Below are 22,853 nucleotides of genomic sequence, written 5' to 3' on the forward strand. Positions count from 1 at the left end.
AATAAACCAGAGAGCTGAATTAAAATGATTAACACTCCCAAACATTTTAATGCAGTTTTGGTTAAGATTCAAAGGTAAGTAACAAGTTGTGATGGAAATCTTTGAGGGATAGAGGTCGTCAACACAAGTGCTTTTGTGAATGCCTGCCTGTATTAAGTAGTGTAATTTTTTTTTTAAAAAACAAGAGAGAAGAGCATGTAATATTTACACAGAAGTTACCACGAAGAAATAAAGAGAAAGCTATGCACGTGGAGTAAAGGCCATGTTTAAAGTAATATTTATATATGAATATACATTTCTTGTTATTGTAGTTTTTGTCCAGTACTGAAAAGGACAGAGAGCTTTCCAGCCATAGTTGGTCTTTAGCAGTTACTTCCCATGGACTGTAGCCTGTGAACTTAAGACTGCACGTGAATTCAAAGAGTCATGTACCACAATGTTCATCGCAGCTCTATTTACAATAGCCAGGAGGTGGAAGCCACCTAAGTGTCCATCGACAGATGAATGGATAAAGAAGATGTGGCACATATATACAATGGAATATTACTCCATGGAATACTCCAATGGAATAAAAGGAAACGAAATTGAGTTATTTGTAGTGAGGTGGATGGACCTAGAGTCTGTCATACAGAATGAATTAAGTCAGAAAGAGAAAAACAAATACTGTATGCTAACACATATATATGGAATCTAAAAAACAAAACAAAACAAACAAACAAACAAACAAAAATGGTTATGAAGAACCTAGGGGCAAGACGGGAATAAAGACGCAGCTTAGGTGCACTGTTTATGAGAATATCAGAACCAGTTTATGTTTGTGGTTTTGGGAAAAATTATTTGTGTTGGGGAGAATGTTGTGGAGGTGAGGGGAATTGAGTTGGGGGTTATTTTCTCATGTTTTGGGTACATTTGGAACAGTGACAATAAATGTGCCCTCTTAAAAAAAAAGGGGGGGGACTCTGATAAACTGGAGGGAGTTTCTATCAGGTGGGTTGTTCTAAGGCATGTCTCCGATCACATGATCAACAGCTGAGGGAACTGGAAAGGTTTAACCTAGAGAAGACTTGGAGGAGATTGAACGTCTGTCTCCAAACTTCTGACGGGCGAAACTGGAGGAGAGACATGGGAAAGGTCCCTGGTATTAGGCTGGCTTAGAGAGTAGAACTAAGACAGGAAGTCAGATGAGGACAGGCTTTGGTTTTGCATAAGGAAGAACTTTCTAACACAGCCACAGAAAAATAAAACGAACTATTTCAAAGGAGTCAGTCCCTTAACCTGGAACTCTTGCTCAACTGCAGGCAGGATGACTGACCTTTTGGGAAGGATGCTGCAGGGGGGAGTTTTAGCATTCAGTGGAGGTTTGAGCCATGACTGCCAAGATTCCTTCTTACCCAGAGATTCTACAATATTTTGAAAAAAAAACTTTGCCTATGTAAAAAATGTAGCTGATATAAGAAAAAGTGTGATGAGTGTGAAAAAGAACAAAAAGCATAAAAATTCTAAAATAAATAAGAAAACACTAGTTAGCTATATGACAAGCTTGTTTCCTAAAACTCTAGCTATTCAGTTTATTTATCTGGCCTAGTTCCCAAACCTGGTCAGGGCATCTGAAAATTCACTTCTCTGGGCCATATCTGGAAGGCTTTGATTTAGTAGATCCAGGCAAACTATAATTATAAAAAAAAAATTCTCTTGGTGATTCTGATGTTCAGGCAATTTTGGGGAACATTGAAATTTTAGACTTATAGGAGTATCTATATTTTGCATAAAATCTATGTATGAATGTATGTGTCATGCTCGAAAAAAATTAGTAATAATAATGATTCTAATCTACCTGTTAAAATTTAAGGCCACTGAAGTTTAATATTTAAGCACCATTTCTATGCTGAAAGCAAACTTCACTTCAGCATTTACTCTAACAGCTTAGAACATAAAAGTTAAAAAATATCACATCTCTTGCTTAATAACTTTTAATGTACTGAAGAGATCATTTCTAGGTTTTCAGCATTTCTTCGATAACATGCTTTTCAAAGTAATGAGATTCCTTCCTAAACAGACAACAGAAAAGTTCAGAAAATTAGGAAGAAAAAAGCAAGAAAACGAATGTTGTTCATACATATATACTTTTTAGCTTAAATAACTTCTTTTTTTTTCTTTTTCTTAAGTTCCCACTTGGATAGTCAAATTCTCAGAAAAATGTGAGAAGAAGTCATGCCCTGTTTGAGGCTCATTAAGAGCTTACTAGTATTAGTAAAAATCAGTGTGGGGATAGTAAATACATCAATATTCAATTTCTTAAAATTACAAATATCAAAAGCTTAAATGTTTCCTTCATCTTTTATGTTCAACTTACACATCTTCTTATAAATCTAGTAAACAAAAAACATTTTTAAAGGAAGCTTTTAGCACTTAGTCAATTAAATTCAAGGTGGTCCATTTTAATGTAATAAGAATGGCATTATTAAAGTATTGATTAGGGCCTCCCTGGTGGCGCAGTGGTTGAGAGTCCGCCTGCCGATGCAGGGGATACGGGTTCGTGCCCCGGTCTGGGAGGATCCCATATGCCGCGGAGCGGCTGGGCCCGTGAGCCATGGCCGCTGAGCCTGTGCGTCCGGAGCCTGTGCTCCGCAACGGGAGAGGCCACAGCAGTGAGAGGCCCGCGTACAGCAAAAAAAAAAAAAAAAAAAAAAAATAAAGTATTGATTAAATCATGACTCTCTCCATTTACAAAGAACAGAACTCTTTCCACGGTTGATGTTGGTTTTTAAGCATTTCTAAGTGTACACTGTAAGAACAAACTCCTTTCCCTGAGGAATATGCTAAGAGGTCCTGGTGGTCATACGTCTGCTTCCTGTCTGTTCTCATAAAGGGCTTTAGAGAGGACACAACAGAACTCCATCAACCAATATCCTCTGATTCAGAGGGTAAGTCCATTGCCCGTGACCTTCCGGACTTTGAGGCAAACGGTTTCTAAGGCTTGTTTCTGGCTAAGGCATCCCTCCCCTCCCAGTCAATGCAGGAATGTATTGAAGAAGAAAGGAAAAAGAAAACAGAAAGAGATGAGTCTGCAGGAAGTTTCCTACAGAGTAAAAATCTACGATTATTGAAGATTTGGAAGAAATGATTAGTTAGAATGAAGGCATCCACACAACACATCCGAATCCAAAAGAAGGGGACTTTTAAATATAAATAGACATAAAAGCAATATTAGGTGATATTATTTGTATTTCCTGAAAGTTAAACTTGGAAAATAATCCCTGTGTACACTTTACATTAACTGATGTAATAACAGTGACGCTGTAATTATTGTTAAGAATCTAATACAAAAATCCTTTTACTTGGTTACTTGGTGTCTGGCAGGTCACCCTGTGCATCTCATAGTGAAAATGGTCACAACTGACAACAAACTGGCCAATCAAATAATGCCGAATTTTGATCAATGTTTACCAGAGGAGAGAGGAGAGCTTTCCCAGATCGTGAATTGGAATTGATAACAGAGAAGAGAACTTCTGAATTAACCGGTACTGATGCATCTACAATTCCTCTTAATCATAATTTTGACAGGTCAAATATTTTCAAAACTTTTCCTCTAGTGGAAGAAAATGTTCTACTTACAGATGCACAGGACTATGAGAAAAAGGAGATATGTGGCCAGTTCCCGTAAAACACTTTTAAGGTGTTTCTCTCGGTCAGTGCTGCTTTCCTCCATGAGTCTTGTTCCCCAGAGACCTTTAAAATAGTAATAAAAGATGTCATTTTATTTTAAAAAAATCTCATGAATGGCAAAAGGAAAAACACATAAAAAACAGTATACCTTTAAGGGAGATTCTCCTGGATTTTTTTTTTTAGCCTGCTCTAAAGGCAACCGAGAAATGGTTTTAGCAGGAGTACCCTTAATTTAGGAATACATCAGCCTCTACTATCCCCCCAGATGTGCAAAACACAAGGCAATGATCTGATCATTGTCTAAACTCCCAACCTCATTAGAAAATATCTTAGTAAAAATTTAGAAAGAGAAGAGGAAATTTAGGTTTAATAATTATGCATGCACGTCAGTCCTTCCTATATGTGGGAGGAATTACCGTGTTACTAAATTAATTATCCTTGTTAGTACATGATGTAACGTTGCAAATGATACTTTTTAGGTCACCCCTGATGAAAAGAGGTCCTGGTTGGAGCACCATTTCATTATGGAAACATCTATCAAGCTTCTAACACACTGGTATAAAAATCTCTGCTCTGTACCCATTTTTGCCTTTTAAGAAATTCAGTGCTGACTGATGACACTAAACATGCTTAGCTGAACAGTTTTTTAAAATTCCAATTAACGTATGATTTTTAAATGAAAAGCAACAAACTCATCCGCCTTCTCTCTCTCTTTGGAGAAAGGGTAAAAGCAGCAACCGTGCTCCATATTTTAGCAGATGGAAAAAGCGTTGGGCCGGCTGAGCGAAGATGACATAAGCCATGGTGAGCTGCCTGGAGAGAGATCCCACAGTTGTGGACGCAGCCAGCAGACAGACATGGTGGCCGTCCAAACCTCCGCTAGTGAGCAGTGTGGTCAAGTCACACTGCTGGTTACTTGGAAGAGCCTTAGTGTTTTCCAAAAAAGACAAACCACTCAATTCTTTCTGTTAGATTAGGTCAGCTGTTAATGGCAAATTGCCTCACACTTCTATCCCACAGACTTTAACCCCTTCCATCACAGAAACTCACAGAGCCACTGATGCCACAATCCAGCCACACAGAGAACAAGGGGAAAATAGTATATGGTCTTGCACTTGGAAGAAATGACTTTATTGCTAGTGTTTATGTACTTTTTAAGTCTTATAATCATACATTAGTTCTACTCCTAAATTGGGGTATTTCCTTTCCTTTTCTTCTTTTCTCCCAAATTTCCTTCAGGAAAAATCAGCATCTGCCCTCAAAGACACTGGGTTACGCGTCCTAGGTTTCACCACGCCGAAAGGGGAGCATGACTTATGACCAGGTTTGCTTCTGCCAACACCTGGTGGTTGTCAGGGGATTACTCACTCAGAAGAAATGCACCAAGCAGAATGTTTGCTCGCTGAAACTCCATCATAGTAAAGAATTATTACGAACGTAGATGACATGGAAAATTACAGCTCAGAATAACACAGAGGCAGCCAAATATTAGGCTCAGTAGCCCTGGACAAAACCACACCATTTCTCTGGGCGTATTTCTTTTGGAGGCCAGGCCTAAAATATACACATAAGTGGAAATTGCTAGTCCCTTGACCATCCGGAGAGACTGTTGCCTTGTCTCACTTGGTCGGTGATTTCACTCTTTCCCATGGTTTATAAACAATTATGCAATAAGGAAAAGTCATGGTTCTTAATATTTGCAAATGGTTTTGCTTGACCTATAAACAGAAAACACCAAACTCCTATCGAATTTTCTTCAGGCTAAATTTGCAATGGTCTATGGCAATTTAATTCTAGCCCTTGAATGAAACATTTCAAATGAAAAGAAACAAGCCCTTTTATGTATATTTTATGTGACTATATTTCTATGCATTTACTTTTTTCTAAATTTCTCTAGCTACCTCCTCAAATACTTATTGCTTTACAAATGTCATCCAGTTTCCCCACTGGGTGTGTATGTAGTAGGGTCCGTCTTAGGATACAGGGATCCCTTCACATCCTGATGGGTGAGGAATGCTGCATCCACAAACGGAAAAAACAGCTGTCCTGTAGCCAACTACTTCCCATGTTTAGTTCTCATCAGGGATGACAGAATAAGAATGCTGAAGTGGCAGCGTTCATGTCCAAAATGGGAGCATTCTTCAAAAACAACTGTTGTCTTTTCCCGCCATAATCCCAGCTGCGGAGGGAGTACCTCCAGGCACTCACGTTCAGTACATAACGTGTCTCCATCTGTTAGGAGAACATGATATGAGGGGACACCGGACAATATGCAATTTCCTTCCTGTGTAAGAAGGTGCTTAGTCAATGCCGGAGCCCAAAGTCAGAGCCCATCACCTCAACAATAAGTGTTACTTATTAACATGCATACGGGAGAAGTCTGAGATGGGTAATCCAGAGCACCAAAAAGGTCTCCAACATAAATGACTGACTTTGGAAAAAATGCCATTTTGCAACTCTTTTATCCAAATGCTTCCAAACCCTTTTTATTTTGAAATATATAAAAAAATATCACAAAGAGAGAACGATATAATGAACTCCCATGTACCCCTCACCCAGCTACAACAGTTATTAACTCAACACCAGCCTTGATTCGTGGAAACCCTCACCCACTCGTCAATTTGGAAGCTAATTCCAGCGATTGTATCGTTTCACCTGTTACTATCTCAGTTCCATGGTAAAAACAATTCAGTGTGGCCCCTTTGCCTCACACTAACCCTGTCCCACCTGAAATACATTAACCCGCTGTGACTCACTGATCGTGACAAGGTGCAGTGTGGAGGTCTGGAATCCAAGCTGTGTTCAGATGAAGGGTCAGCCACTTAGGAGCTGAGGGACCTTACCTAACGCCATGAGCCTCCACTTCCTCATTTGGAAATAAGGTAACAGTACCTCTCTGTGGGGTTGTTCTGGGAATTAGAAATATTATGTGTACAGCAATAGAGTGGCGGGAAGAGGCCCTTTTATGGCTTCAGAAACAGGTCCAAATCTGAAATGTCCTACTTCTGACGCCTAGTTCGTCCAGATTTGAGAATAGCATGGAGACCCAAATCCATATGGACTTTGAAGTCATTGTGAATAGCCTGACCAAATTCTCATTGCACTCACATCATAAAAGAATCCTGTTTTCGTGCTTAGACACATGTGGGCCTTGCTTAGGAAGATAAATACAATCCTTCTTCATAGTGATTTGAATTGCAGGGACACCTTCAGAAAGGGAAGTGACTTTTTACTATTGGTCCGTTTTCTACAGAATAGTCAGTTGCTACCTGATGATACTGAAGCTTGAATCTCAAATTTCTTAGGCAGCCCCCTCCTGAGATGCAGGCAGGTATGTGCCACAGCTAATGGCCAGATCTACCTGCATATTCCACAGACAACTCATACTCACATGCCCCAAACTGAGATTTCTCTTTTTTTCCTTTCTCTAGAAACCTATTTGCCCTGTGTGGGTTAATGGTACCAACCCAGAAGCATGGGTTTCATCCTAGAAGAGGCCCTTTTCATAACCCTCACATGGAGTTGGTCCACAATTCTGATAGTTTCTCTCTTTCATCTAGCATTCTTTCATCCCAGCTCACAATCCTCAGTTGCACTGAGGATTGTCAGTGCAACTGACACTTTATCACTTTATCACCTTTGTCACTTTATCCTGATCTATTCCTCCAGTATTTGGCGCTATGCACCTCACCCCATTCTCTACATTCTTGCTAGCATCATCTTCAGATTGGCATGATATCATATCAGCCCCCTGCTTGAAGCCCTCACTGACTCTGCCTACAGGAAAAAGTACCAATGAGCTACAAGCTTGCTTGGTCTTACTTCTCTATTTTTCCCTCCTCCAGCTCCCCCGTGAATCCTTCAAAACATAACTCAAGATTCACTTCTTCTAACCTCCACAGGTAGAGCTGGTCCTCTCTTCTTTGGGTCCCTCCCACAACTGGGACCTGGCGTTGCAATGATTTACTTACACTTCTCACCCCCCTACTAAACTCTAAACTCCTTAGGAGTTGGGATCTTGTATTATTCATCTCTGTATCCCCAGTACCTACCACAAGGGAGATGCTCAATAAATGTTTGTTGACTGCACAAATTCTGTTACTAGCATAGCCTTATCACACCCCGCAGAGTAGCAAGCTTCCCTCAAAAAAAAATCCCCATGCAATGAAAATACAAAATCTCATTTGTTCACAATTATAGTGCAAATAAAAAGGGAAAAGGAAGCAATTATGGAGTGAGGGTTGGATTAAAAATAAAGGGAAAGTCATAATAGCCAAAAGGTAGAAACAACCCCAGTGTTCATCAACTGATGAATGGAGAAACAAAATGTGGTATATACATACAAGGGAATACTATTCAGTCATCAAAAATGAATGAAGGGGCCTCCCTGGTGGCGCAGTGGTTGAGAGTCCGCCTGCCGATGCAGGGGATACGGGTTCGTGCCCCGGTCTGGGAGGATCCCATATGCCGCGGAGCGGCTGGGCCCGTGAGCCATGGCCGCTGGGCCTGCGCATCCGGAGCCTGTGCTCCGCAACGGGAGAGGCCACAACAGTGAGAGGCCCGCATACCGCAAAAAGAAAAAAAAAAAAAAAAAAATGAATGAAGTTCAGATACATGCTACAACATGGATAAACCTCGAAAACGTTATACTAAGTGAAATAAGCCAGATATGGGAGGACAAATACTGCGTGATTCCACTAATATGAGGTACCCAGTACAGGAAAATTCATAGAGTCAGAAAGTGGAAGACAGGCTGGGGGTGGGGGGAAGAGGAGGAGAACTGGGAGTTATTGTTTAATGGGCAGACCTTCTATTTGGGATGATAAAAAAGTTCTGGATATGGACAGTGATGATACAATATAGTGAATGGGAGAGGAGGTATGTATTTGTTATAGCAACTTAGCCCACCCTGACCAATATAGCTAGTTCTTTATGATTTCTCCAGGAAAACAAACAAAAAACCAACCAAGCATAAAGGTTTGAAATAACAAACAGAAAGTGACTTCAGTAAACTGATACATCCATAAAACACATTCAACTTCGGAAATTCAGAAAATATGATAACTCATGTAGAGTTTCAAATTTTCTCTCTGCATTAAGAAGCGTTTGCTAAGAAAAAAGTAAACAAGATCACTGGGTTGGAGATACCTTTTAGTTTGAGCAGTCTTTCAATCTTTCAGCCATCCTTTGCTTCTTTCGGTGCAGGCCTTCATCACCCTTTCGCTGGCTGCCTCCTACCTGGTCCTCCTGCTTCCCTGTCCCCTTCTGCAAGCTCTCCTGCCCAGCACACTGCTTGACTCATATTCCATTCCAACGTGCTCTGCCCCTGCTCAAAACTTTTCAACGGCCTCCTAATATTTAGGGGTAAATTCTTTTTTTTTTTTTTTTTTTTGCGGTATGCGGGCCTCTCACTGTTGTGGCCTCTCCCGTTGCGGAGCACAGGCTCCGGATGCGCAGGCCCAGCGGCCATGGCTCACGGGCCCAGCCGCTCCGCGGCATATGGGATCCTCCCAGACCGGGGCACGAACCCGTATCCCCTGCATCGGCAGGCGGACTCTCAACCACTGCGCCACCAGGGAGGCTAGGGGTAAATTCTTAATTCCTTAGTTAGACACAATGCTTCCCATCATCAGGTCTCAAACATTTCTTCGTTGCTATCTTACTCCTGCTAAGAGGATAGATCTATTTAGTGTCCAAGGACAGAAATGACCATTTGCTGTCCAGCTCAGATTCATGTCATTTAACAACAACACAGGGTATGCTGAAGCTAGAAGGGACCCTGAAGATTAGGTTCAACTCTTCCATTTTATAAATGAGGAACAGAGGCCAGGAAGTCTAAGTGAGTTACATAAAGTCACAAAGGTTGGAGACCTCCAGGGAAGCTCCTGACCACTCCAAATTTGAGTAATTGCTCCTACCTTTAGAAATTCCAAGTCACTCTCTCTTCTGACCCTGGGCACTACTTATACGATGTATGTAAGATTTTTGTCATCGGTATCCCAAGAGGGGGAAAAAAAATCACAACTCATTCATGGTTATTCATTTCACTTTTCTGGGTTTCTGTCCATAGGAAAATGGTGATGTGCTATTTTTTTTCTTTTTTTGGTAGCACCTGGTATAGTCACTAATTATTTAACAAATGTTACTTAATAAGTGACAAGAGTATCAATTATATTTCTTTATAAAAGAAATAAAATAAAATTTATTCTAAATTTTTCTGTAAATAAGATTTTCATGATTCTATTCTCCTACTAATTAGACCACTGATAAGGTGTGACTAGAAGTTTTACTGTTTACTTATTCATTGTAAATTTTCTGAAACTTTTTTTAAAAGAGATAAACTTATACATACACTCATATATTTCATTTCATTATATTCCATTATTGAGTTTATTCAAAGAACATTAAGTGTTATCAAATACTTAAGCTGAATTAACAGGATCATGACTTTCCATTATTTATTAACTTATAAGAAACTCCTCTCATTTCAGTGAATACTTTAAAAAGCACAATTAAAACAATTTAACAACCTTAAAGAAGTATGAGAGTTTTTTACTAATCTACTCACACAGGTTATTCAAAAAAGGATCTTTTGGTCCCCACCATGCTCTGAATCAAATTAACTAGCATAATCACTGTGTAAGAGTACCAAAATGTACACTTTTAGAATCTATGATTTAATTTCTATTTATGAAGCACTCACAACATGGCAGAGACTTGCTACACGTTTTACGTTTCACCTCATTTAATCCTCCCAAGTCAAGAACTAAGTATTATGATTATCTCTTTAAAAAAAATTCAAAAACTGGGGATCAGAGAGGTTAGGCAATTTGCTCGAGGTCATGTAGCCAATATGTGGTAGAACTGGGTTCCGGTATAGGCCTGACTTGGTGTTAATCACGTTGCTGTAAAAACACCTGGATAGCTTTTTGTGCAAGATTTTCAAAACTGACAGGAAGAGAAGGGAAGGGCAATTTTCAAAAGAACTGAGACTGGAAAACTCTTAAGAGTAGAGGTTAAAGTCACTTGGATGGCAGGAGCCAATGCAACTCTTTTCCAAAGATGCCTCTGACAAAACTTTGCAAAAACAGGATCCCATTTGCTCTTGGAAAATTTGTGTCCTCTTAATAGGCACTGGCAATTTTGAAAATTCCTTTCCTGCCTTTTGGAGAGCTGGGTGCACCGAACTCTGACACATTTCCACACAGCTGGTATCTGATGACCTCACTGTCTCATTGGAATTTCAAAGAACATTAACTTAGTTATTTAAAAACATACTTTCAAGTTTTAAAAACAACATTAGCATTTACTTTGCAACTGTTTTAGAAAAATACCTAGACTTAGAAATGGCCGAATAACTGTTTTCCTAGACAGTTTATTCTATTCGTGGCGTTCTTAACAGCTCCCTCTCCCGCAAACAACCAGACACCGCCAAAACAACATCAATGACTATCCAATGACGCTCCTTCCACAACTAGGACACTGTACTGCGTACCCATTCCGGAAAGGGATAAGGGGCAACAGGGCATCCAGGACAGTGAAAGACCATGGGTACTAGCACATAAGTTTAGTTTTCATTTAGTGAAATTCGCAAATATGCAGTTGCAACCACCATTAGTTGCCTTAGAATATTTTTTTCCCTACAGGGAAAAAAAACCCCTCCAGATGTACCCCTTCGCTCTAATACGGCTTTCACTTATTTCCAAAGGTAAACATAAGCTGACACATCTTTTAGGAGGTATCCAATAAATTTGCACCAACAAGGGCGCAGTGGAATTCTGTGCTGGGTACCGGAAATAGAACGGAATTAGCAGAGGTACGGAAGACGCTTCCTAGGGAGGCGGGGACGCAATGGGAACGCGAGCGGGAGCCCTGGAGAGCTGCCCTCCGCGGGCGATGGCTCTGGCGGCGCCCGCACTTCTGGTTTGTGCATCAGCCGCCGACGGTCGCGCTCTTACCTCGCAGCCCGCGAACCAGCCTCTCGGCCCAGGCCACTCGGGGCAGCTGCCCGTCCAGGGGGAGGTGGCGATGGAGCGGGTCCCCGCCGCCGCCGGCCGGGCTGGGGCTCGGCGGGCCCTGGTCCTCTCGCTGGCGCCGCCTCCCGTTTGGAGGGCCCGCGCTGTGGTAGCCCCCCAGCCCCCGGCCCCGGGAGCCCACAGAGCTCACGGCCGAGGAGGCGACCGACCTCCGGCTGCCCGGGCGCCACTCTACGTCCATCTCCACCACCATTCCCCCTTCTTCTCCCTCCACCTCCTCTTCCTCCTCCTCCTCCTCGGCCTCGAAGCCCGGGTTGTCGCGGCTCCACGCCTGCCGCGAGCACGACGAGAGCGGAGGAGATGGGGAGGCCGAGGCTCCGGCCGGGGGGTCCCGCGCGGCCGCCTGCCGGATGCGCTCCATCTCGATCTCCAGGCCCCTCTGCTCGCGGAGGCCGCCCTGGCCGGCGAGGCCGGCGCCCGCGGCCCGCCCGCCCGCCATCAGCCGGCCCGGGCCCGCCGCTCGGGGCGCCGGCGTCCGCTTCGCGTCCCCGGGCTGCTGCGGCTGCACGCGGCTCGAGTTCACCATGGCGGTCACTGGCGCCCGGCGCGCCGTCGCCCCGTGCCGCGCTCGGCGCTGTCCGCCGCAGGAGCCATGTTCCTTTCTTCCCGGGGCCCGCCGCCTCCTGCTCTCCGCCCCCGAGCTCCCCAGAGTCCCGCGTCCCTCGCCCGCCCCCTCGGCCCGCCTCCCCACGCCTCGCCTAGCCTCGCCTCGCCTTGCCTCGCCCAGCGGCCGCGGCGCGCTGCAGGGGGAGGCGCGAGGCAGCCGCCCCCGCGGCCGGCGCGCTGGACGAGCGGCGCCTGGGCCCGTGTCCCGAGTGCAGCCGGAGCCCTGGCGCCCCCATTCCGTTCGGGTGGAAGGGCTTCCGGAGCTGGCACTGCCTGCGCCTGCCTGAGAGGGTGCTTGGGGGTCCCTGCTGGCCGCCAGCCACTTCTGCCTCGGTTGACCGCGGTGCAGGGAGAGAGGGAAACCCCTTTATGCGACGGCGTGAACAAGCGAGATCCAGCCCGAGCCGGTCTGCAGCAGGGGCAAAGACCTTTCCTCCGTTTGAAAACTACCAGCAAACTCCTAACAGAGTCCTAGCGCTGACTTCCTTGGCCTTTGGCGCGCACACCCCCCGCCCCAAAATCCTGTTGCTTTTGGGAGGGTTTCCTGACTCTCTGGTTGGCTCCTCTGTCCACGCGTTGCGGGGACCCCGAGGATTCGGCCGCAGGGCTCTTGGATGGCTGATGCTCCTCAGAGCTCGACCGCCCCCTTCCCACCCCCTCCCCGTCTGTGAGTCCCGGAATCCCGCCTCAGGCTCCAGGTCCAGAGCTGTATTCCCGCTCTCCGGAGCACATCCAGCTGGACGCTCTGCAGTTGTCTCAAACTTAACCCATCCCAAGGGAAGTTTATTATCTTTTCCCTTCTTCTTTTAAGCCTGCTTCACCTCCTGTATCCCCAGTTGAGATCTGAGGCATCCTCACTCCCCAAAGTACACTTCTTCATGATAACGTCATCTGTCTGCTCTGCGCCTCCAACACCTCATTTCCCCCAAATTGTGTTACTTTTGCCCCACAAAGGTCTGTCTGATGAGGACCTCTGTTATTCATTCCTCTTGTCAATGATTTAGTCCAGGTCCCTTACGACTTGTTTTATTCTGCATTGGAACAGTGCATCTGTCAACTCCACCATCATTCTTCACTTCTGGGTACCCGCTGTTTCCAAATTGGGTTCGGAACCAAACCTGCTTATGTCACATTGATGCTTAGACACCCGTGGAGGCTTCTGACAGCTTAAAAGGTAAAATTTAATTTCTGTAGTTTGGCTTGGTAAATTTTCATAATCTGCTCCTATATTTTTTTTTTTGCTAGGGCTGTCGTAACAAAGTATCACAGACTGGGTGTCTCAGACGACAGACATTTATTGTCTCACAGTTCTAGAGGCTGGGAGTCTAAGGTCAAGGTGTTGGCAGGGTTGGTTTCTTCTGAGGTCTCCGTCCTTGGCTTGTAGGTGGCCGTCTTCTCCCTGTGTCTTCACATGGTCGTCCCTCTGTATGTGTCTATGCCTCAATTTCCTCTTCTGAGGACACCAGCCAGATTGGATTCGGGCCCACTCTAAGGATCGCATTTTAACTTAATTACCTTTTAAAAAACCCAGTCTCCAAATACAGTCGCATTCTGAGGTACTCTGGTTGGAGGGGTTAGGGTTAGACTTCAACATGTGAATTTCTGAGGGGGACACAATTCAGCCCATTACACCTCCCGGTCTGCTTTTCCAGCATGGTTTCCCACCTGTGCAGCACCCATTGCCGCTTCCCTGTGCCCTCATAGCATGCTGCTCGTATTTAGGTAATCACGGCCACCTGTCACCTAATCCTGTAGCTTATCTATCCCGGTATCTGTGTCCTTCACTTAACTATGAGCTTCTCAAGGGCAGGGCTGATGCAGTCCATCAAGTCTCCTTCAGAAGACATTTCCTGCACACTGAATTAGGAGCTGGCATGTAGAGCACAGTATGACACAGCCCCTGCCCTCAAGAGGAGACAGACAAACCGGAAATAACTGTCCTGGGTAAGGGCTGCGATGCCTGTCATCTGAGGAGCCTCTACAGATGCCCGTGCCCCTAACAGAGCACTGCCAGATTGCATCTTCAGAGGATTCCCAACGGACACGTGGCCAGAGGAGAGCCAGGCCTGAGAAAAAAGAGCAGAATCTCAGCCAAAGTGTTCGCTGGAGAATAGGTCTAGTTTAGTTTTTTTTTTTTTTTTTTTTTTGCGGTACGCGGGCCTCTCACTGTTGTGGCCTCTCCCGTTGCAGAGCACAGGCTCCGGACGCGCAGGCTCAGCGGCCATGGCTCGCGGGCCCAGCCGCTCCGCAGCATGTGGGATCCTCCCGGACCGGGGCGCGAACCCGTGTCCCCTGCATCGGCAGGCGGACTCTCAACCACTGTGCCACCAGGGAAGCCCTATTTGGAAGTCTTTGTCCTAACCAGACTATGAGCTTCTTGAAGATGGACACTCCATGACCAAGACAGAGGATTCCATAACAAATATTTATTGAGCACCTAGTAGGAGCCAGGCACAACGCCAGGACAGAGTGCAAGCAATGACACTAGCGAAAAGCCCCGCCATTAAAGAGCTTGCATTCCCCGCGGATTGGTTGGGGAATTGAATGAATCTAGTCAGGTACAGTCATTTTAAGGCACACAGCTAGACCTCTGGCTATGACAGGGGTTCCTAATTCTTCATGTAGAGGTCTTTTTAACTTTTGCATGCCACCACTTCTCCTCCGGGCTCCAAGGGCCCTTGGAATAGCTTATGCCCACTTGAAGCTATTATGGTCCCTGCTCAAAATGCTGTTTTTAGTTTTGTGATATGTGTCTCCCAAGGATATTTTAATTTTTCAGAGTTCAAGGTTTAGAAGACAATAGATTTCTGCTTATTAATTTCTTGTTCGTTCTTCCTGTTTTCTGCTAGCAGGCCTAGAGTCCAGAGACGTAAGGAGGAGACTGAATGGAAAAACAGTACTATCAAGGAATAATAAACAAATTAATTCAAGTGCTATCTATGTATTCAGTTCAAATTCTGTGCATTTACTATACATAGTAAATAACATTATTATTTTAGTCAGAATGTACAAAACAAAATACTCTTTGGACACATCCTTCAGGGAGTTATAATCTCAGGGGAGACATACACACACTGAGTCTAAATAAAAATAGATGGGAGAATATAATTTAGTGTCAAGTCAGTAGTGAAGGTTTTCAGCATGGGAGGGGTTGAGAGGAGAGACTGCCCATGCTCAGGCTGGCATGGGAAGCGCAGGCAGGCAGGCCAGATCATGGAAGGCCTCAGATGCATCGTTAGGAGTACAGACTTTATTCTGTAATTAATGATAATAACATGCCCCCTTTCTGTAGTGTCAATTATTTAAAACAAAATCTGAAATATTCTTTCTAAGACTATACCCCGTCCCTCAAAGAATGCAGATTGATTGAAAATGTGTCCGCACATACATAGTTCAGATTTAGATGTGTGCTTACCTGAAACTCAAATCACAAATCATTGAAAGAAATATGCTTTTTTAAAATGCACAGCAGTATTTGTGTAATATGACTTGGATAGTATTTGATCCACAGCGTCTTTAAATCCTACATTGTAGGAGTTTCTCTACTAATTTCAGTCTTAGTCTTCATAAACCCTTCCCCAGCTGTCCAATATATTTCCTGCTCAAATATTTATTCATTCTTTCTGGCTTACCAATATTCTCTTTCCTGCTTTTACCTTGACTTTTTTTGCCCCTTCAGAGCTCCTAGCTTTTGCTCAAGCAGGCCCTGAGGTTGTAAATTTCTCTCCCTTCCCACAGAATTCCTTCCTTTAGTACCCATCGTTAAAACTCTATTCCTCATAAGAAGTTATCCCTTATTAAATAAGTGAGATACACAAACTCATATTTTTCTTCATCTGGTTGCTACATCCTATTGCCATATTACAAATTTCAGTAATCTATAGGGCCTGAAATACTGTGTGGGATAGATAATATAGCTTGGATACTATTTGGTTTTGTTTCATCTGTGTGGTTGATTCTTCTGGGGACACACTTATAAAACCTCACCTATTAGTGTTAGTGCCACTGAGGACATTCAGAGAAGTCATTTAAAAGGAAACTTTAAAAACAGTCTAGCCTAATTTAATACTTAGCATTCTCTACACCTCTGACTTCTGTACTATTAGAATTGCCTGTTTGTTTCCTGTTTTGCTTTTATTTTCCAGTTTGAACTGATGAAGCAGACGCAAGCTCAAGTACCCATTGGTCCCACAGATTCCACCTTCAAAAGGAAATCCAAAAGGAGCCTCTGGTATGTGTGGTGTTGCTTAGCAACCCACCCAAACAAACATGTTTCTCTCTCAATTTTTTTCTCAGCCCTTATTTATTCAAGAACATTGTAAAATAAGTTTTTAATCACTTGACATCTGAAATCAGAAGAAAATTTGGTGTTTGGGGCTTTATAAGAACTGCCAACCATGCTAAAATGTTTACTTTATTTCTCACTTTACTGCTCTAATAATGCAAGGCTGGGATTTGTGGTATTCTTCTAAATGTCTGGAGTTTGGTTTGGATATATCCCTGCCTCTGCGGGGGTAACCTTGGAGCCATCGTTGGTTGGCACTGTGATTTTTGATGATCTAATCTCTCTCAGTTTTCTTCTCTGAATAATATGGTTAAATACCAACCTTACAAATTCCTGCAGAATTTTCGTTGAAGACATAATGAGGGAATATTAATAAATTCATCAAACACATATAGAATATCCACTAGATGCCAGGTACCATGTGGAATTCTGGCAAAGATAAGACATGACTCCTACCTTCAAGGGGATCAAGTCTTACACGTCAACAATGCCACTTACACCGGAAATTAATATAATATTGTAAATTAACAATACCTCAGTAAAAAACAAAAACAAAAAAGGGTGCCTGGAAACATTTTTACATCACTCCCAAGCTCTCTTCTACATTGAAAAGACTTATGAATCTTGCTAGACTCAGGCCTCATTTCCTTTTGGAAACTTCCTTAGCCACAAACCCGGCCCCCCTGCTTGAATTTTTTTTTAACTTTTTATTTTATATTGGAGTATAGTTGATTAACAATGTTGTGTTAGTTTCAGGTATACAGCAAAGTGATTCAGTTATACATATACATGTATCTATTCTTTTTCAAATTCCTTTCTCATTTAGGTTGTTACATAATATTGAGCAGAGTTAGTTCCCTGTGCCATACAATAGGTCTTTGTTGGTTATCCATTTTAAATATCTCCCTGCTTGAATTTACTTGCCCTCTACCTTGCAAACCTTTATCACAACATTTACCACCTTATATTGAAAATGTCTGTTAACATAGTCTTCCTGAGTAGGACTGTAAACTCCTGGAGAGCGGAGACCCTTCCTCATTTAGTTTGTAGTTTACCAGCCCAGCAGCCATTTCCCTTTCTTATTATAACGGTAATCAAATTTTCTCGGGAAACAACCCTCTCCGTTCTGAGTCCCTGAGTGCCTCAGATGTGGCTGACACCACTGCTAAGCTCCCAAGTGGTGGGTGTGGATCTCAGGTTTGGCCAACCAGAGTATCATGTCCCCTTGACACCTGTGAATGGTATTTAAGAACAGGCATGGGAGCTGGTTCTATCCAATGGAAATCAGAACAGAATTTTTTTTTTGAATTCTTGGAAAAGAAAAGCTTTTCTTCCCACCAGATTTGGAGTTGTAAGGATGTAAGTCTAGACAAGTTGGCAGCCAAAATGTTTATGCTAGAGAAATAATGGAAGCCAACAATATATATACATGAAAATATGTATAATGTGAAGACTGGAAGAATATCAAAACGGAATTAGTGATAATGTTTGGGTGACCGTGCTATTCAAGAACATTGTAAAATACATTTTTATAATTTGCCATATTCTAGTTTTGTCAGATGCAGATATATGTCTTTATCCACATTCAAAAGAATTTTGAATAATATAGGGCCAAGAATAGAGCTCTTTGGACTATTGTGTGAGGCTTTTCTCTTTACCAACTCAAACTTATTCATTATTACCATTTGGGTGTAGTTATTCAAAAATTTTGAATACAACTCTACTTTCACTAGCCCAGATTTCCAAAAGGATGTCAGCATTTTTTCCAAAGCCTTTTGATGCCAACATGGATGATGCTTACAGCTTTCCCAGATCTACCAGACTTTACAGAATGTCTCCTTTATAACCATCTAGCATAATCTTAGGTATGATTAGGGTGCAAAAGAAGTTGTCTTTGCCTTCAAGGCCCTTATCATTAGCTTGCAAATACAAGCTATACACAGATAAAGCAATTATCCCGTGAGTGCTATATGACACTCATCTGGGAAGGTTTTCATTCTTGTTGTTTTTGTTGTTACTGTTTTGGAGTCTAGCTCCGAGGTGAGTCCTAGGAGATGGAGAATATGACCAGGTTCTGATGACATCATTTGAGCCCCTGAAACCAGCACTAATTGAAGTTAGATCTAACCCTGGACTTCGATAGCCAAGAATTTCTTTTCTGATTAATTTATTTTAAGTTTGGGTTTCTGTCTCTTGCAACTGGAATAGTACTAACTAATAGATTTGAATAGAAGGGGATCATACAGACTGGTAAGAGTTGTGTCAATGATATGCATAAGATGCTATATGAACACACAGTTGGGCCCTCTCGTCTGAGCTAAGTGGGCTAAATAGGGCATATAGGGTGGCTAGTAGGCTAACCCACTCTGCAACTGTTAGGAGATTAGAGATTTAGGGGGATGCCGAACCATACTTTTCTTTCTTAGTGTCTTTGACATCTTTTCTCTAAATACTATTCCAAAGGACCTTTTAAAGATGTCTTTTCATTCTTATAGTATTTTTTAATAGCATGGGTTCATAATTTTGATAATGTCCAATTTGTGAATTTTTTTCTATAGATTGTCCATTTGGTGTCATATTTAAGAAAACTTTGCTTCACTTAAGGCCATGAACATTTTCTGCCATATTTTCTTCTAGAAGTTTTATAATTTCAGGTTTTACATTTCAGCACATAATCCATTTAAAGATAACTTTTGTTTATGGTGTGAGGTATGAATAGAGGGTTGTTGTTTGTTTGTTTTCTTTGCATACGGATATCCAATTTTTGCAGCACTATTAGTTGAAAAGACTAATCCTTTCTCTACCAAATCACCTTTGCACCATTACTGAGAATCAATTGACCGTATATGAGTGTTTATTTCTAGATGATCTGTTCTGTTCCTTTGATTTATGTGCTTAACCTTTTAGTAATACCTTCCTGCCTTGGTTACAGTAGCTTCCCTCACTCTTCCTCACAGGCTATATACGAGCTTTTAAATTTGTAAATTTTAATGGTTTAATTGTATTGAATGACTCTTTCTGGTTCCAGTCCCTACTTCGGTGTGACCCATAAAGGGCTGTTGCTCATCAGTTGATCATAGAGCATTAGTGAGCTATGTTGGGTTTCTGTCTGAATGCTATTTTGAAATTACTTACAAATGTAAATTTTAATGTCAATCATCAATTCTTTAAATGAATCAAGCAATTATTTTATTAATTCATCACTTTTTTTTCAGTAGCCTTTGACTCTTCTTCTGAAAGATAAGGACATTAGCAAATGTATACTCTCCACCAACAAACACTTTTAAAAATTAACAATAACTTTTATGTAGCCAAAGTCTATAAACTTTCATTTTTTTCCCTAAAATAATAAAGATAATATTTATTTTATACATTTAAGTGTATTCAGTACTCATTACCAGTACTTCTTAAATATGAGTTCCCTTTCCTTGAGTTCCTTCTCTCAATTTAGTTTTTTGGGATAGATTTTTTATCAAGCAGTTCTTTTTTTGTTTTTTTAAGGCAGACGCATTAAAGCCTCATTGTTTCCAGAATATGTACAAAATTGAGAATGCCTTTCTGTTGCCATAAACATAAAACAAATGGGCTGGGCACAATATTTTTGGCTCAATCTTTTTTTTCTTGTTTTCAGGATTCTGGAAACATTTCTCTACCTTCCTCTGTCATTAAATGTTGCTATGGAGAAGTAGGAGGTCTGATTAAACCCACATTTTTTTTCCCCTCAGCCCTAGCAGGTGACTTGATTTTTCTGTCCAAAAGTTACCTGTTTAGTGAGTTTTTTAAAGAGTACACATTTGGGTCGATCATTCTGCATAATTGTTTTTCTGGGAAATACTGTACAGGTTTAATCAGTAAATTAAAATTTTCATTTATTTTAGAAAAGCTTTCAACTTTTATAATTTTGAAACATTCTATTTGTTTTGTTCCCTTAATCCAAGGATACCAATAATGCATATATTGGAGCTACTGTTTAATTTCTATATTATCCTCTTTCTAATGGTTTCTGTCATTTTCTGGTTTTGTTTTTAATAGGATTTTTACAAATCATGTCCCCCATGTTACTGTACTTTTCATATTTTTGTAGTTTTAAAAGTGGCTTTCATTTTCCTAATTATTTATTTTAAATCCTTAATTCCTTTCATGAATTATGCCAGCTCACTTTTCGTTTCCGCATGGTCATATATTTTATTTGATCTCTTTCATTCTTTTTTTTCAAAGTTAAAATTATTTTTAAAGGATTTCTGTTCCTGGCCCTGATGGAGCAACACAAACATATTTACCCACTTACCTTAAACAAATAAGAAACCAGTCAAAATTTATGATGAATGGTTTCAAACATTGGACAACGGGCAGTGATGAATAGTAATCCTTGAAAGAAGACAAACAAACAATGTGAGTCCTATGGGCTGCTGTGCAGTCTCCCTTAGTTGAGAAGACAGTAAGTTGAGAATTTGGGGAAGCCAAGGTGGATGGAATTCACAGAGTACCAGAGAGGAGAGAGCCACACAGAGAAAGAGCTCCAGAGATCTCCAGGGTGTTGCCCTTGAGTCTTCAAAGCATTTGAAGAATCTGCCTGAGGCAAGAGGAAGAATTACCAGAAAGGAGCAGGTGGAAAAATTCTTGATGCTCTCATAGAGGGGGAATTTTTTTAATTCTTCAAACATCCAAAGCAGAGAAACCTTGCAATACATGGGGTGTTGAGTAGAAACCTCAGAAGGGTAATGCCTCAGTAGTGAGGCTGAATTAGCCTAGAATAAAAGCTTGTTTGCTCTGTATAACTTTTGGTCAAAATAGTCTGTTGAGTATGTCATCTATTTCCTAAGTGAATCTAAGTGATATGTTAAAAATTTTCACTTTATTATATTCTTTCCTCCTTATTTAAAGACTTTGCTTTAGGTCAGTTTTAGTTTCACAACAAAGTTGAGAAGAAAATACAAAGATTTGCCAGATAACCCTTGCCTCCACATATGCATAGCTTCCCCTATTATCAGCATCCTGACCAGAGCGGTACATTTATGACAATTGATGAGCCTATATTGACACAATATTACCACTTAAAATCTATCGTTTATATTAGCGTTCATTTTTGGCATTGTACATTCTACAGTTTTGGACCAATGTATAATGACACATATCCATTATTATAGTGCATGCGGAATAGTTTCTCTGTGGTAAAAATTCTCTGAGCTGTGCTTATTCATCCCTCCCTCACCCCCTAGCTCCCAGGAAACCACTGATCTTTTTACTGTCTGCATAGTTTTACTTTTTCCAGAAGGTCATCTAGTGGAGTCATACAGTATGTAGCCTTTTCAGATTGGCTTCTTTCACTTAGTAGTATGCTTTAAAGTTTTCTCCATGTCTTTTCATGGACTGAGAGCTCATTCCTTTTCAGTGCTGCATAAAATTCTGTTGTCTGGATATACAACAGTTTATTTAGCCATTTTCACCTACTGATACCTTGGTTGCTTCCAAGTTTTGGCAATAATGAATAAAGTTGCTATAAACATCCATGTGCAGGTTTTTGTGTGGTTATGTTTTCAACTCTTTTGGGTAAATTGCTGTATCCTGTGGTAAGAGTATGTTTAGTTTTGTAAGAAACTACCAAACTGTCTTCCAAAGTGGCTGTACCATTTTGCATCCCCACCAGCAGTGATCCTTGCCAGGATTTGATGTCATCCGTGTACTGGATTTTGGCCATTCTAATAGGTGTGTAGTGTTATCTCACTGTTTTAATTTACATTTCCCTGACAACATATGATGTGGAGGTTTTTTATATGCTTATTTGGTAAGGTGTCTGTTAAGGTCTTTGGTCCATTTTTTAACCGTGTTGTTTATCTTCCTATTGTTGAGTTTTAAGAATTCTTTTTACGTTTTGGATAACAGTCTTTTATCAAATGTGTCTTTTAAAATATCTTCTCCCAGTCTGTAGCTTGTCTTCTCATTCTTTTGACATTGTCATTTGCCGGGCAGAACTTTTAAATTTTAACGAAGTCCAGCTTACAGATTCTTTCTTTCATGGATCACGCCTTTGGTATCTTATCTAAGAAGTCATCATCATACCCAAGGTCATCTAGGTTTTCCTATTATTATGTTTTCATCAATCATTTATTGTGATTATAATAGCTTTTGCTGTGTAACATTTTGTCGCCCTGTTATTTGGCGTGTAACGGTTCATAATAGTTATATCTTTATTGGACCTTTAACAGTATAGAATAGACTCATAGCTACATTGCATGCTATTTGCTTTTTAATTCTACTCC

The 22,853-nt window shown here is 41.5% G+C and overlaps 1 protein-coding gene across 2 annotated transcripts in view; it reads right to left on the minus strand.

Moving 5' to 3' along the window:
• Nucleotides 1-12,323, minus strand: part of PKD2 (polycystin 2, transient receptor potential cation channel) — a 52,510-nt gene extending 40,187 nt beyond the window's left edge. For both annotated transcript variants that reach the window (XM_082611640.1, XM_082611639.1), the window contains exons 1-2: nt 11,625-12,323; nt 3,616-3,729 (exon numbers count right to left, since the gene is read on the minus strand). In XM_082611640.1, the coding sequence (XP_082467766.1) occupies nt 3,616-3,729; nt 11,625-12,228 (718 nt within the window). In that variant the 5' untranslated portion in view covers nt 12,229-12,323. The remainder of the gene's footprint in view (nt 1-3,615; nt 3,730-11,624) is intronic.
• Nucleotides 12,324-22,853: the final 10,530 nt, after the last annotated feature.

The sequence above is a fragment of the Mesoplodon mirus genome (genome assembly GCF_964341445.2).
Source record: "Mesoplodon mirus genome assembly, chromosome: 2".
In the NCBI taxonomy this organism is placed as follows: domain Eukaryota; kingdom Metazoa; phylum Chordata; class Mammalia; order Artiodactyla; family Ziphiidae; genus Mesoplodon; species Mesoplodon mirus.